Source organism: Lithobates pipiens, unplaced genomic scaffold, assembly GCF_037356315.1.
Source record: "Lithobates pipiens isolate NorthernLeopardFrog02 unplaced genomic scaffold, aLitPip1_a1.2 Scaffold_35, whole genome shotgun sequence".
NCBI classification, from domain to species: Eukaryota; Metazoa; Chordata; class Amphibia; order Anura; family Ranidae; genus Lithobates; species Lithobates pipiens.
In genome coordinates this window covers 23,071,464-23,085,201 of record NW_027507811.1, presented here as the reverse complement: position 1 = coordinate 23,085,201, position 13,738 = coordinate 23,071,464, and the positions used below count along the sequence as shown (strand labels likewise).

General features: G+C 45.7%; 1 protein-coding gene and 1 long non-coding RNA gene across 2 annotated transcripts in view; both read left to right on the top strand.

Moving 5' to 3' along the window:
- LOC143955216 (uncharacterized) overlaps positions 1–9,284 on the top strand; it is a 155,717-nt gene extending 146,433 nt beyond the window's left edge. Inside the window, exon 25 of the mRNA XM_077465300.1 lies at positions 6,944–9,284. Within this exon, the coding sequence (XP_077321426.1) occupies positions 6,944–7,620 (677 nt within the window). The 3' untranslated portion in view covers positions 7,621–9,284. The remainder of the gene's footprint in view (positions 1–6,943) is intronic.
- LOC143956414 (uncharacterized) lies at positions 1,147–3,155 on the top strand. Its single transcript, XR_013269913.1, has 3 exons — positions 1,147–1,687; positions 2,749–2,857; positions 2,987–3,155. It is a non-coding gene; the product is annotated as an uncharacterized LOC143956414 (long non-coding RNA).
- Positions 9,285–13,738: the final 4,454 nt, after the last annotated feature.

Sequence of the window (13,738 nt, the reverse complement as noted above, 5' to 3'; positions counted from 1 at the left end):
GTGGCAAGACGTTTTAAACATGGGTTACTTTCTGTCAAGTTAAATTGTTCAGGAGAGGTTGTAAAAACGTCCCGTGTACATGAAGCCTAAGGCCTGAGCAGGCTGTGTGAGTTCCTGAGGTAATTTTTTTCTTTGAGGTCTGAGTAGATTGTGTGATTTTCCAAAGTAATCTCTCTTCTGAGGGCTGAGCAGGTTGTGTGATCTTCTGAGGTAATATCTCCTCCGAGGGCTGAGCAGGTTGTGTGATCTTCTGAGGTAATACTAATATCTCCTCTGAGGTCTGAGCAGGTTGTGTGATCTTCTGAGGTTAAAGAGGAAGTAAACCCCGATGGGTGTTACTTCCTCTTTGTTTCCCAGTAAAGCATAATGGGTTACTATGCATCGCATAGTAGCCCATTATGTGTCACTTACCTGAAACCGAAGCCTGTGATGTCACCACTGTCCCCTCTTCCATGAAGCGTCCATCTTCCTTCTGGGTATCGCTAATCCAGCGCTGTGATCGGACAGAGCCGTGATGATGTCACTCATGCGCACAGGAGCCGCCAGTCGCAGCACGATCTCCTTTAGAAATGGCACGCTCGCCGTTTCTAAAGTGCGCCTGTGCCGTAGACATCGGTGCCCAGCTCATTTTAGATTCATACATAGCATAAATCTATCCACAACCGCCATGGCCACCCACTATTCATGTGTCTGTCCCCTTTTGGTTCACTGGGCATATGAATTACTGCGGCTCAAATAGGCTTCAAAATAGGATGGTCTCGGAACGCAGAGCATTGCGCCTGGAGCCCACCCAGGTGTGTTGCAACAGCGAATGAAAATTTGCTGTTACAACACTGATCCTCCTCCTAGCCAATTGGGAAGCAGGTATGAAACCTGTTTCCTGATTGGCCAGCTGGAAAGAGCAGAGAGGAGACACATCGGAAGCTGCTCCAGGAGAGGACACTGGAGCAGCTTTTCCCGAGTCCGCCACGCTGGAAGGGGGTGACATCTGACTGCTGTTCTCACATCCAGAGTAAGGACAGTGGGTGGTGGTGTGTGTGTGTGTTAGTGCTGCTCCGTGGGGTGGGGAGGTAAGTGTCAGTTGTGCTAGTGCTGCTCCTAAGGCACCCGGGGGGGGGGGGGGGGTTGTTTTCCACCACACCGGGGCCAAACACAAGTAAGGGTTGACTCTTCCTTAGCTCAGCAACAGAAGGCAGAGGTGAGGAGCAGTATATGGCTAAAAATTACCTAAAATAGATGAATAGCAGAATAAAGAAAAATAGATAGACATTATAATAATAAATAATATTAAAAAATATATGGGAAGACGGTGTCATGTCACACACAGGTATACGGGGACATGGATCTGTTGCTTTAAAAAGATCAAATGATTGTTTTTCATATATCTTTTCATGATTTTATTGATTCAGTTTTAATTGCTTTGTAATATTTGTTTTTAATATAATATGTACAACATCAAGGGAGAAGGTGGCAGAAGAGAGAAGAAATGAAATCGACTATAACAAAGGATGCAGTTTTTAAATCACAACTATGTGGTGATCTAACTATTGTGAGTGGATCGCACGGACAGGAAGTGATATAAGGTGTAGACAGGAAGTGATGTCGAAGTATAAACAGGAAGTTCCGGATGAAAGGTGAGTTGGGAGGAAGTAGAGAAGAGACATTGCTGGAGCTGGCAGCAGAGGAGGTAATAAGATCTTATTTTATATTTACACTCAGTAAACCCCCTGCCGTGTCCGTCCTCTTCCTCCATAGTCACTAGAGTGGGGTACAGACTATATGAAATTCGGATGAACGATCATCCAATTTCCTTTGTTTCATAGCAAGTCAGAATCAAGGAAGGAAATAGTGTATGAAAATCCTCATACAACAAAGGATTTTTTTGTTTTGTTTATTGCTTCTGATAATGCGCGGTCTTTCTTTAATTTTTCTCGTACGAAAACGGTACACATTAAAATAAAATAGTTTGTTCTGTTCGGAATTTTGGAGTTTGTCTGTTCGGAATGCAGGAATCGGCTGTCGAAAGTTGTGTACACACCATCAGAAAATCGTACAATCGTTCCTCGGACGAAAATGTTCGCCCCAATTTTCTTATAGTGTGTGCGACCCTTTAGAAGTAAGAGGCAATCTCTTTGAAGAAGTATCTATCGTTGTAATTTTTTACAGTTCTGTTCCCAATTGGAGCCATGTTTCTAAATGCTTTCTAACCATAGTTATGAGGTTTGACCTGCCCCCTTTCAATCCTGCTGTGGCCAATCTGACAACAGCCTTGAAGGAGACGGCTGATTCATAGGTGTGTCTTGTCTGGGTTGTGAACACTTTCCTGAAACAAGCAATGGCAAGTGGAACTCAGAGCCTGACACGCCTGCCTCCCCCTGCATTCCTCTTGCAGGTGCTTGTTTCAGGAAAGTGCTCACAGCTGAACACGGTTTCCCCATTGGAAGACTTCCCTCTATTCCTGCTCCAGTGACAATGCAACCTTTACTATTTTCTCTCACTTTAAGTCCTGGCTACAATAGTCACCAGGACAAATGGAGATGATGAATCTCCCCAGCCAGGGCAAAAAAAAAAACGATAGGAGTGAAGGTCCTTTTCTACTGCATTCAAAACTAAAACACTTGGATCTAAACACAGACCAAAATAAATAGATTTGAAGGATTCTGGGTAGCTTGTTGTGACTTTAAATTTCTCTCTCTACACAAAATTATAGATAGATGATCCATTAACACTCAGCATCTGTCTTCACAGGACATCGCCCATCACAGTGCCTCCACCTCACTGCCTGACAACAGAGGTAACCAGTGCCAAGAAGATTCTAGAAGTCACCAAGAAGATCATTGATCTACTGACAGGAGAGGTGAGCGGTGTCGGGAATTCTGGGACATTATCCAGTAACAGACAAGGGATGTGTCTGGATGGTGACTGTATCATTGTGTGTGTCAGGTTCCTATAAGGTGTCAGGATGTCACTGTCTATTTCTCCATAGAAGAATATTTAGAAGGACACAAGGATCTCTACAAGGACGTCATGATGGACAATCAGCCGCCCCTCACATCACCGGGTAAGAGGAGACTTTATTGTAAAGGAGAGAGCAGTACGGAGGCTCCACCTAGATCCCCCATCATCTGATAAACACATAGAAACAATGTATTCAGTCAGTGTGTGTGTGTTTCCTACAGATGGATCCAGTAATGGGAACCCACCAGAGAGATGTCCCCGTCCTCTGTATTCCTGGGATTCCACACCGGAAGATCACACCATCTCATGTAAAGTTAAAGAAGAGATAAAAAAGGAGGATGATGAGGTTGATGTGATGGAGGAGTTTTCAAAAGGACAAATAGATCCCTCCAAGGGTGTCAAGAGGGAGCCATTCGGTGACACAAACCCACCAGAGAGATGTTCTCATCCTCTGTCTTCCCGGGATTCCAAAAAGAATAACCACTCCATTTGTCACCATGATCAGGTAAACGAAAAAGGATCAGAAGGATATACTTGCTCCTTGTTTCTCCTCTTCCCCCTGTGCTCCCCTGTAGAGAGCAGATACGTATTCTTTATTCTACCCGTTGCCCCCTGAATATGTCTCTAGACCAGGAACAGGGCTGTTCTGAAGTCTGATAAAGGTTTAGGGGAGTATTCTGCGTGTTGATCTAATGTATTTATTTTCACCTAAGTGCAGGGTTCCTTAAAATATATTAATTGAAAATAGTCTTCTACTTTCAGCAAGAAGCATATTATTCTTTTGATGGCTATGAGAAAAGGATTGTGTGTGTGTGTGTGTGTGTGTATATATATATATATATATATATATATATATATATATATATATGTGGTGCTCCAGGATGTGTGTCTTACTAGGAGAAAACTAAGCTTTCAGATTTCTCTCTAGGACTGGCAAATCCTGTTGGGTCATGGAGGCTTTGTAGAGCATTGGGTGAGATGAAGTCTCCAACCTGGGTCCATGTTTTGATGGTGACCAACACTTGCTGATTGTGCAGTTGTGCACAGGCCTTATGATATGGAAGCTTACTGATGGTCGGGGCTCCATGTTTCCAAGGAGACCATTGTGCTGCCAGTGAACAGAAGGTGCAAGAAGATATTAGATATGTGTGTCTGTCTGCACGGGCCAGGCTGACACCTGGAGCTAGAGTTGATGCCGGAGTAGCATGTGAACACCGTAGTGTTCTGGAGTGAATGTTCTAATAGGCTAAGATCCAATGTATGACACTAGCTAAAAAAAACATTTTAGCGCTAGACCCAGGGGAAATCTTCTATCATACTTCTTTCTAGAATTCACATCAAGGGTCCAGCCCTTCTTGTTTATATCACAAAAAATAAAAACCTCAGTGGTGATCAAATACCGCCAAAAGAAAGCACTATTTGCGTGCAAGATAAAAAAAAAATGCATGACTGCCAGTTAAAGTAGCACAATGCCAAAAAGCAAAAAATATGGGGTAAAACCTTCCGGGGCTCAAGTGGTCAATTGTATCCTATCATCTTTGGGGTTTAGATTGAAGAACTGAAAGTCATCAAAGTTGAAATTAAAGAGGAAGAAGAAGAGATGTTGGTGAGTGGAGGTCAGCCGTCTATGGAGGAGGGGGAGATGATTATGAAAAGTGAACAGGAGGGATCTTCTCTACATATGGACACAAGTAAGTAATAAACTTCATATTTTCATTTTTACTTTTTTTTAATTATTTCTACATATGTTAAATGTACATTTTACGCCTGAAGATTAGTTAAAACCACCCAACATATATTTTAATATAGTAATGGTAGTTGAAAATTTTTATATCACGTGATATTGGTGCACGGTACAACACTAAAATAATTTTAGTGCTCAAAAATCCAATATAATACCCATTTTTTGTAACATACTGTATAAAGGATGAGGTTGCATCAAGTAAATAGATGCCCAAAGGGTCAAGACTTTAAATAAGTTTTTTTCCCATGGGAAAGCATTTCGGGCACCTCCAGCGCTGAATGTACTCTATGTGATGGCAAGGGGTGTGCTGGAGAGTCTATTGATGTTGGCTTCTGCGGCATCTATTGTCATGCGAGATCTATTGTTGCTGGGGGTTATTTACTCCCGTGAGGCATGTATGATTGAGGGATGGTCAACTGTTTATGGCTCCTTGAGGTTCCTATAAAAAGGTGGAGGTGGAGATACTGTACACCATATGAAAGGTCCATCTCCATTCCTCAATATAATGTCATGTTCCCAACAAATGAGGAGGAGATACTGTACACCATATGAAAGGTTCATCTCCATTCCCCAATATAACGTCATGTTCCCAACAAATGAGGAGGAGATACTGTACACCATATGAAAGGTCCATCTCCATTCCTCAATATAATGTCATGTTCCCAACAAATGAGGAGGAGATACTGTACACCATAAGAGAGGTCCATCTTCATTCCTCAATATAACGTCATGTTCCCAACAAATGAGGAGGAGATACTGTACACCATATGAAAGGTCCATCTCCATTCCTCAATATAACGTCATGTTCCCAACAAATGAGGAGATACTGTACACCATATGAAAGGTCCATCTCCATTCCTCAATATAACGTTATGTTCCCAACAAATGAGGAGGAGATACTGTACACCATATGAAAGGTCCATCTCCATTCCTCCAATATAACGTCATGTTCCCAACAATGAGGAGGAGATACTGTACACCATATGAAAGGTCCATCTCCATTCCTCAATATAACGTCATGTTCCCAACAAATGAGGAGGAGATACTGTACACAATATGAAAGCTCCATCTCCATTCCTCAATATAATGTCATGTTCCCAACAAATGAGGAGGAGATACTGTACACCATATGAAAGCTCCATCTCTATTCCTCAATATAACGTCATGTTCCCAACAAATGAGGAGGAGATACTGTACACCATAAGAGAGGTCCATGTCCATGTCCATTGACCCTTTATCTGTTTTGTACTAATATTTTTGTGTTAAGCCCCTTTCAGACGAGTCAATCGATCAGGTCCGCTTGTCAGTTTTTTCAGGCGGACCTGATTGGATGGTCCATGTACACCTATGGACAGGCGGAGGTAAACAGACTTTGGATTGGAAGGTAGTCCGGTTACACCCGGCCGCCCATAGAGCAGACAGGGCTGAAAATGAAAACTGAATGGACACCGATGTGTCATCCGCCCGCTCTGCTCCGATCAGGAGGTCTGTCAGTGGATTCCCTGCTGATCGGAACGTAATCCGCCTCATCTGAAAGGGGCCTTACAGTTGCACCCAATTCCATACCAGAGTTCTGTGAAACTGTTCAACATTTATTTAAAAATTGCTTTCCAACAGATGGACACCATGTCAGGAATTCCTCGGAGGGACATCTTATATCATCTGCAGAGTGGAACTCAAAAGATGACGGAATAAGACCGACTTCACTAGAAGTAAATCTCAATGCACAAAATATCCCCAGACCTCACCATTCATCTACATCAATGGATGTCTCTAATCTTGAGGGATCTTCTGATCAATCACAAACTATTCCTTCAGACGTCCAGCTTAGTTCTCACAGTGCAGAAACATCTACAGATCCATCTAATCCCGGGGAGTCCTCTTTGACCCATGAAATGGTTAATGCAAGCGAGAGTCCAGTCTCATGTTTGGGGTGTGGGGCATCTTTAAAAACAAGATCTGAACTTTTTGCACATCTCAGGTCTCACACCAGCGTGACCTTTTCATGTTCAGAGTGCGGGAAATCTTTCACTGAGAAAAGAGAACTTCTTATACACCAGAAAACTCACAAAAGTGAGAATCCTTATCCATGTTCAGAGTGCGGGAAATGTTTCCCTGAGGAAAAAAGACTTCTGTTGCACCAGAGAACGCACACCGGTGATCATCCTCATTCATGCTCAGAGTGTGGGAAATGTTTCACTGAGAAAAGCTCACTTCTATCACACCTAAGAACTCACACAGGTGAGCGTCCATTTTCGTGCTCGGAGTGTGGGAAATGTTTCACTCAGCAAGGGAGTCTTATTAGACACCAAAAGACTCACAAAGGCGAGTTGCCTTTCTCTTGTTCAGAGTGCGGGAAGCGTTTTACCGTGGAAGCCAAACTACTTTCTCATCAGAGAAAGCACACCGGCGAGCGTCCCTTTTCGTGCTCAGAGTGTGGGAAATGTTTCACTCAGCAAGGGAGCCTTATTAGACACCAAAGAAGGCACAAAAGTGAGTTGCTTTTCTCTTGTTCAGAGTGCGGGAAATCTTTCCTTGAGAAAGCACAGCTGGTTGGACATCAGAGAAGTCACACGGGCGAGCGCCCTTTTTCTTGTCAAGACTGCGGGAAGGGTTTCACTCAGAAAGCCAACCTTCTTACACACAAGAGAATTCACACGGGGGAGCGCCCTTTCGCGTGTTTAGAGTGCGGGAAATGTTTCACTGAGAAAGGCGCACTTCTTGTACACCAACGGAGACACACGGGTGAACGTCCTTTTACGTGTTCGGAGTGCGGGAAATCTTTTCTGGAGAAAGGAAGCCTTCTTAAGCATCAGAAGACTCACAATCAGGAGGGCCCTTTTATATGTTCTGAGTGCGGGAAAAGTTTCACATATAAAGGAAATCTAATTAGACATCAGAGTACACACACACACTGAGGACATGTTGACACATATATGGCTGCAATTAGCAGTTTCATCTGTTTAGTCCATAGGACAACTGTCAATCGACCTAGATTCTACCATCCCCTTCTCTACAGCCTCAGATGAATGATTTCAAAGTGCTCAAAGACTTCCTGTTCCTTCACAAACTGAAGAATAGTAAACACAATTTACTGCGCTTCAGTGATGAATGAACACAGAAGCAATCGGTACCAATCACTCTCTGTGTTCTTTCAGGAAAGGAAGGGGTTGATAAATAGGACATATACAGTATGACCTGTAAATGGTTAGTGTGCCGCTTAGGTTCAGTAGAAGGGGGTGGTATGCAAACCAGTGCATCTGCGACTGCTGCTCAGAGTGCCAGCAGGGGTTGAAGCCTGTCCTGGCTCCTGCAATAGCTCAAGGGAAGACGGGTGACCCCTTGAATGCTGCACATTCATAGTGTCCTACAGAAATGAGTGGAGTGGCAACCTCAGCCTGGACGCCAACCAGGCCGCACTTCCAATGCGTTTCGTCCAACCCTCCAGAGCTTAGTCATGGGGATCTTGGTGTCATAGAGAGCTCCATGGCTAAACTTAGGGGGCAGAGTGAAACGCGTCAGTGCATGGCCTGGTCGGAGTCCAGGCTGAGGTTGCCACTCCACTCATTTCTGTAGGACGTTATGAATGGAATGTGCGCCATTCAGGGGTCACTCTTCCCTCGAAATAGGACTTATATACCAGCCTCCGCCTTCCATCCATAAATGATCCCCCTGTGTCCCCTTAGCTTCCGGAAGGAGGGAAGCGGGTAGTGCTGCAAGGGAAAGGGTACCCAGCAGGTGAAAGGAGGCCAACAGAGGGGCCTCAACAGCAGGGGGTGATCAGAGTGGTGGTAGGGGGTGGGGGCGCAGATACTTAGAACCAATCCCCCTGCAGTGCAGCTGGAGGGAAGGAGAAGAAGTAGAAGCCGGCAGCACTGCAGGGGGAGCTACAAGAAGATCGGTGTCAGCAATAAAGCAATACAGGCAGCCCTCCTACTTGGCAGGTGCCTGGAACCCCCTTTCGAAGTAATGGGGTCTGGGACCGGTACTGAAGGGCTGGCTGTGCTACCTTATCAACAGCCCTAATCCTGCAATTTATTGGAGATGTTGCAAAAGGCAGTTAGGGGTGTAGTTTGATAGTCATAGGCTTCAAGGGATTAAATTTACAGTAAAATGATCCCTAAACCCAACAGAAACGGTTTGGCCCCACACTCGTACAGGCATTTCCATAACACTAAACTGTGGAAAAACATGGACAATCTGACAATATTTAAGCAACACACTGGCAACTTTGACAGAAAGCGGACTTTTCTTTGGTCTAGCCCAGTGTTTCTGAACTCCAGTCCTCAAGGTGCCCCAACAGGTCATGTTTTGAGGATTTCCCTCAGATAAAACAGCTGTGGTAATTACCAAGGCAGTGAAACTGATCAAATCACCTGTGCAAAGTAATGTAAAGCCTGAAAACATGACCTGTTGGGGCGCCTTAGGGACCGGAGTTGAGGAACACTGGTCTAGCCAATGCATTATTAAAAACATTTATAACATTTGTACTTCAATTATACAAGATTTCAGTGAAGGTTTGTCTTGTATATTAATCACTTCTGATTTTCTAAAATAAACCAGAAAGTTCTAGACTTTACAATATTCTGTTCTGAGTAACCTTTTTCTAAAAATGACCATAATGTGCTCAGTTCATTGGAAGTCATCTTTAATATTTTACAATGTGTGTTAATGGGATGAAAAATCCAGAAGGTGCAGTTCCAAGTGTCAGCTGATATTCTAAGGATACATGAAGGTGCTACGAATGCCACTTACAATATTATCATTGGTGTCCATGGCGAGAATGTTCCTTGCGTTGGTGTCCATGGTGAGAATGTTCCTTGCGTTGGTGTCCATGGTGAGAATGTTCCTTGCGTTGGTGTCCATGGTGAGAATGTTCCTTACGTTGGTGTCCATGGTGAGAATGTTCCTTACGTTGGGGTCAGTGGGAAGAATGTCCCTTATATTGGTGCCAGTGCGAAGAACACTTCCTTCTCTGGCACTCAGTGAGAATATATCCTCTTACAGACTGCTAAAAAAACTATCGGTGTAGTTTTGGTCTTTAACCGAATCTGCAAAAAACACTTTGTGGAGAACTAAGGTAAAAGAAAACATGGTTTGTATGGTGAAAGAGAGCAACCAGAAAACACAATGTAGGTGGTTGAACAAGAGCTGTCAGAGTACAGTGTAGGCAGTGGAGGGAGAGATATATCAGAAAAAAAATGGATGGTGGAGGAGAGCTGTCGAAGAATGTAGTGTGGGTGGTGGAGGAGAGCTGTCTGAGAATGTAGTGTGGGGGGTGGAGGAGAGCTGTCGGAGAATGTAGTGTGGGGGGTGGAGGAGAGCTGTCGGAGAATGTAGTGTGGATGGTGGAGAAGAGCTGTCGGAGTATGTAATGTGGATGGTGGAGGAGAGCTGTCGGAGAATGTAGTGTGGATGGTGGGGGGAGAGCTGTCGGAGAATGTAGTGTGGATGGTGGGGGGAGAGCTGTCGGAGAATGTAGTGTGGATGGTGGGGGGAGAGCTGTCGGAGAATGTAGTGTGGATGGTGGGAGGAGAGCTGTCGGAGAATGTAGTGTGGATGGTGGGAGGAGAGCTGTCGGAGAATGTAGTGTGGATGGTGGAGGAGAACTGTCGGAGAATGTAGTGGGGATGGTGGGAAGAGATCTGTCGGAGAATGTAATTGGGATGGTGGGAGATCTGTCGGAGAATGTAGTGGGGATGGTGGGAGGAGATCTGTCGGAGAATGTAGTGTGGATGGTGGGAGGAGATCTGTCGGAGAATGTAGTGTGGATGGTGGGAGGAGATCTGTCGGAGAATGTAGTGTGGATGGTGGGAGGAGATCTGTCGGAGAATGTAGTGTGGATGGTGAGAGGAGATCTGTCGGAGAATGTAATGGGGATGGTGGGAGGAGATCTGTCGGAGAATGTAGTGTGGATGGTGGGAGGAGATCTGTCGGAGAATGTAGTGGGGATGGTGGGAGGAGATCTGTCGGAGAATGTAGTGTGGATGGTGGGAGGAGATCTGTCGGAGAATGTAGTGGGGATGGTGGAGGAGGGCTGTCGGAGAATGTAGTGTGGATGGTGGAGGAGAGCTGTCGGAGAATGTAGTGTGGATGGTGGAGGAGAGCTGTCGGAGAATGTAGTGTGGATGGTGGAGGAGAGCTTTCGGAGAATGTAGTGTGGATGGTGGTGGAGAGCTGTCGGAGAATGTAGTGTGGATGGTGGGGGGAGAGCTGTCGGAGAATGTAGTGTGGATGGTGGGGGGAGAGCTGTCGGAGAATGTAGTGTGGATGGTGGAGGAGATCTGTCGGAGAATGTAGTGTGGATGGTGAAGCAGATCTGTCGGAGAATGTAGTGTGGATGGTGAAGGAAACCACCATTCCTGCCTGAAGCTGGCGTGGCATCAACCACCTGAGTCTGCTCCTGCAGAGTTGACAGAATCTCTGCCCCAGCGTGGCTCCTGTCCTGTAAGCAGACCAACTCAAGCACCGCATGGCATCTTTTTGCCTGAGTGCTTGCGTAGCTCTTTGAACACCTACGGAGCACCGCTGGTTCAGAGGAGAAATCTGCAGAGGAAGAGGCCATAGAGGAAGAAGAGGAGGGTATGGAGGAGAGAGGTGTGGCAGAATCCCCACTACTACCATTTTGGAGGCGTGATGGTGGAACAAGTTCCAACAATACTGCACCCTGTCCTGCATCCTTCCCAGCTGCCAGCAGACTTGACCAGTGCGCCTTGAAAGAAAGGTAATGTCCCTGTCCATGCCTGCTGGACCATGAGTCAGTGGTAATATGCAGGCTTTGGTGGATCGGTTGCACAATGAGGAGGAAGCCTGAGGGAGCGAGTATTAAGGCAGGTGTATCACCTTATACACCTTTCCCTAGAAAAGACAAGTGGGTAACAACCTTGTAGAGAAAATGCCAGTGATAACGATACAGAGGCCAAGACGGGTACATTTTATGGAGAGACTACAAAAATCAGTACATATTACAATCTAGTACAATATCACCAGCTTGAATAGGCTGAGAAGAATTCTCTGATTGTTATTGGTCCTGATGTCCAGAATGTGGCAGGAGAGGAAGATCCAGATGGTAGATCTGGGGTAAAAGCATTGCCAGCGCTGCTCATCCTTGGTTTCGGTGCTCCTATTTAGTGATGAGGTGTGGGTCCTCCTGGGTCTGTGGGCAGAAGCTCTCCCAAACTGACAGCCTGGTTCTGGTACCACTGTTCACTTTTCTATATTTCTGACTTGGACTCCCACGGTTTCTCACCTCAGAGTGTCCTGGTTAGTGGATAGCCAAGTGAAAGGTCTTGGTAGGGTCTCTGACTTTCTTTTGCAGCTGCAGAAAGTTTTTCTCTTCTTTGTTCTTGGCAACTGCAGAAACAGCACAAGGTGTTCAATTCATCACTTGTTCTCCTGCTTGGTCCGCTGCTGTGTACTAGATGCCTCCATTGCCTCAGCAAAGCATGCTGGCCAAGTTTGCGTCCCAAGCAGTAGATGAAATGGCATGGGTACCACAGGACGCACCATAGGGTGCTGTGAAGTAACTGAAGATAGGACTTTTTATCTGAGCACTCAGATCTGAGCAGACTTTGTCATTTCCTCAGGTAATTTCTCCTCTAAGCCCTTGTACACACGGTCGGACATTCCGACAACCAAATCCGTCGGATTTTGTCCGAAACTGTTGCATACACACGGTCGGACAAAGTTGTCGGAAAATCCGACGTGATGACGTTATTTTGTTACGGCGGGACTACGTTCACGCTAGTAGCCAATAGCTTTGGTGTAGGAATTTGATCCGAGCATGCGTGGCTTTTTGTCAGATCGTAATTCTCTACACATGATCGGAGTATGTCCGATCGGAGCATTTTGTCTGAAAATTTTACCAACAAGTTGGAAAGCTTGGTCCGTCGGATACTCTGATGGAAACAGTCCGATGGAGACCACACACAGTTGGAATATTCAACAAAACGGTCCGATCGGACACATTCCGTCTGAATCTCCGACCGTGTGTACAAGGGCTAAGATCTGAGTAGGTTGTGTAATCTTCTAAAGTAATCTCCCTCTCCTGAGGTCTGAGCAGGCTGTTTGATCTCCTGAGGTATTCTCTCCTCCTAAGGTCTGAGCAAGATGTGTGATTTCCTGAGGTAATCTCTCCTCTGAGGTCTATGCAGGCTGTGTGATTTCCTGAGGTAAGTTTTTTTTTCCCTGAGGTTTGAGCAGTCTGTGTGATTTCCTGAGGTAATCTTTTCCTCTGGGGTAGGGTTGCCACCTGTCCGGTTTTGACCCGGACAGTATGGGTTTAGGATTATGTGCCCGGCTTTCCCTCTGCCTGACACCCGCACCAGTGCCACTGACGGGGTAGCATGGGGCCCCCTGTAGGGGCCCTAGCACACAGGGGGACCCGGACAGCAGGAGGATCGGAGTGGGGGGGCAATTACAGAGCAATCAAAACATAAGGGAGAGAGGCGACAGGCAGCTGCTGGTGGAGGTTTTTAATAAAATAAATGTTAAAAAAACAATCCACTCACTCACCATGTTAGAGTTGTATATGTCAGTTTGTGATGTCGGCCGTCCCATTCTCCACACTGCTGTTTCACTGAATTGCTGGAGGAAGCCAAGGATACAGAGCCGCGGGGAAACTGCAGTGAGCTGTCAGCCTGGGACGCTGTGACCAATCAGAGTGTTCCGGAGGCTTAACCACGCCTCCATAATCAGAGGCTGATAGTTCACATGGGTTTCCCGTGGCTCTCGGCTTCCTCCAGCAATTCAGTGATAAGAGCAGCGTAGATGGGAGGGGAGAATGGGACAGCGGACTTCACAGACTGACATATACAGTTCTGACATGGCGCATGGGTGGATTGTTTTTAAACATATATTTTATTAAAAACTTCCGCACCAGCAGCTGCCTGTCGCCTCTTTCTCTCTTCCTTATGTTTTGACTCCTCTGTATTTGCACCTCCTCCTCTGTATTTGCACCCCCTCCTCTGTAATTGCCCCATCTCTGTAATTGACCCCATCCTCTAACTGCCCCCATATCTGTAATTGTCCCCGCAC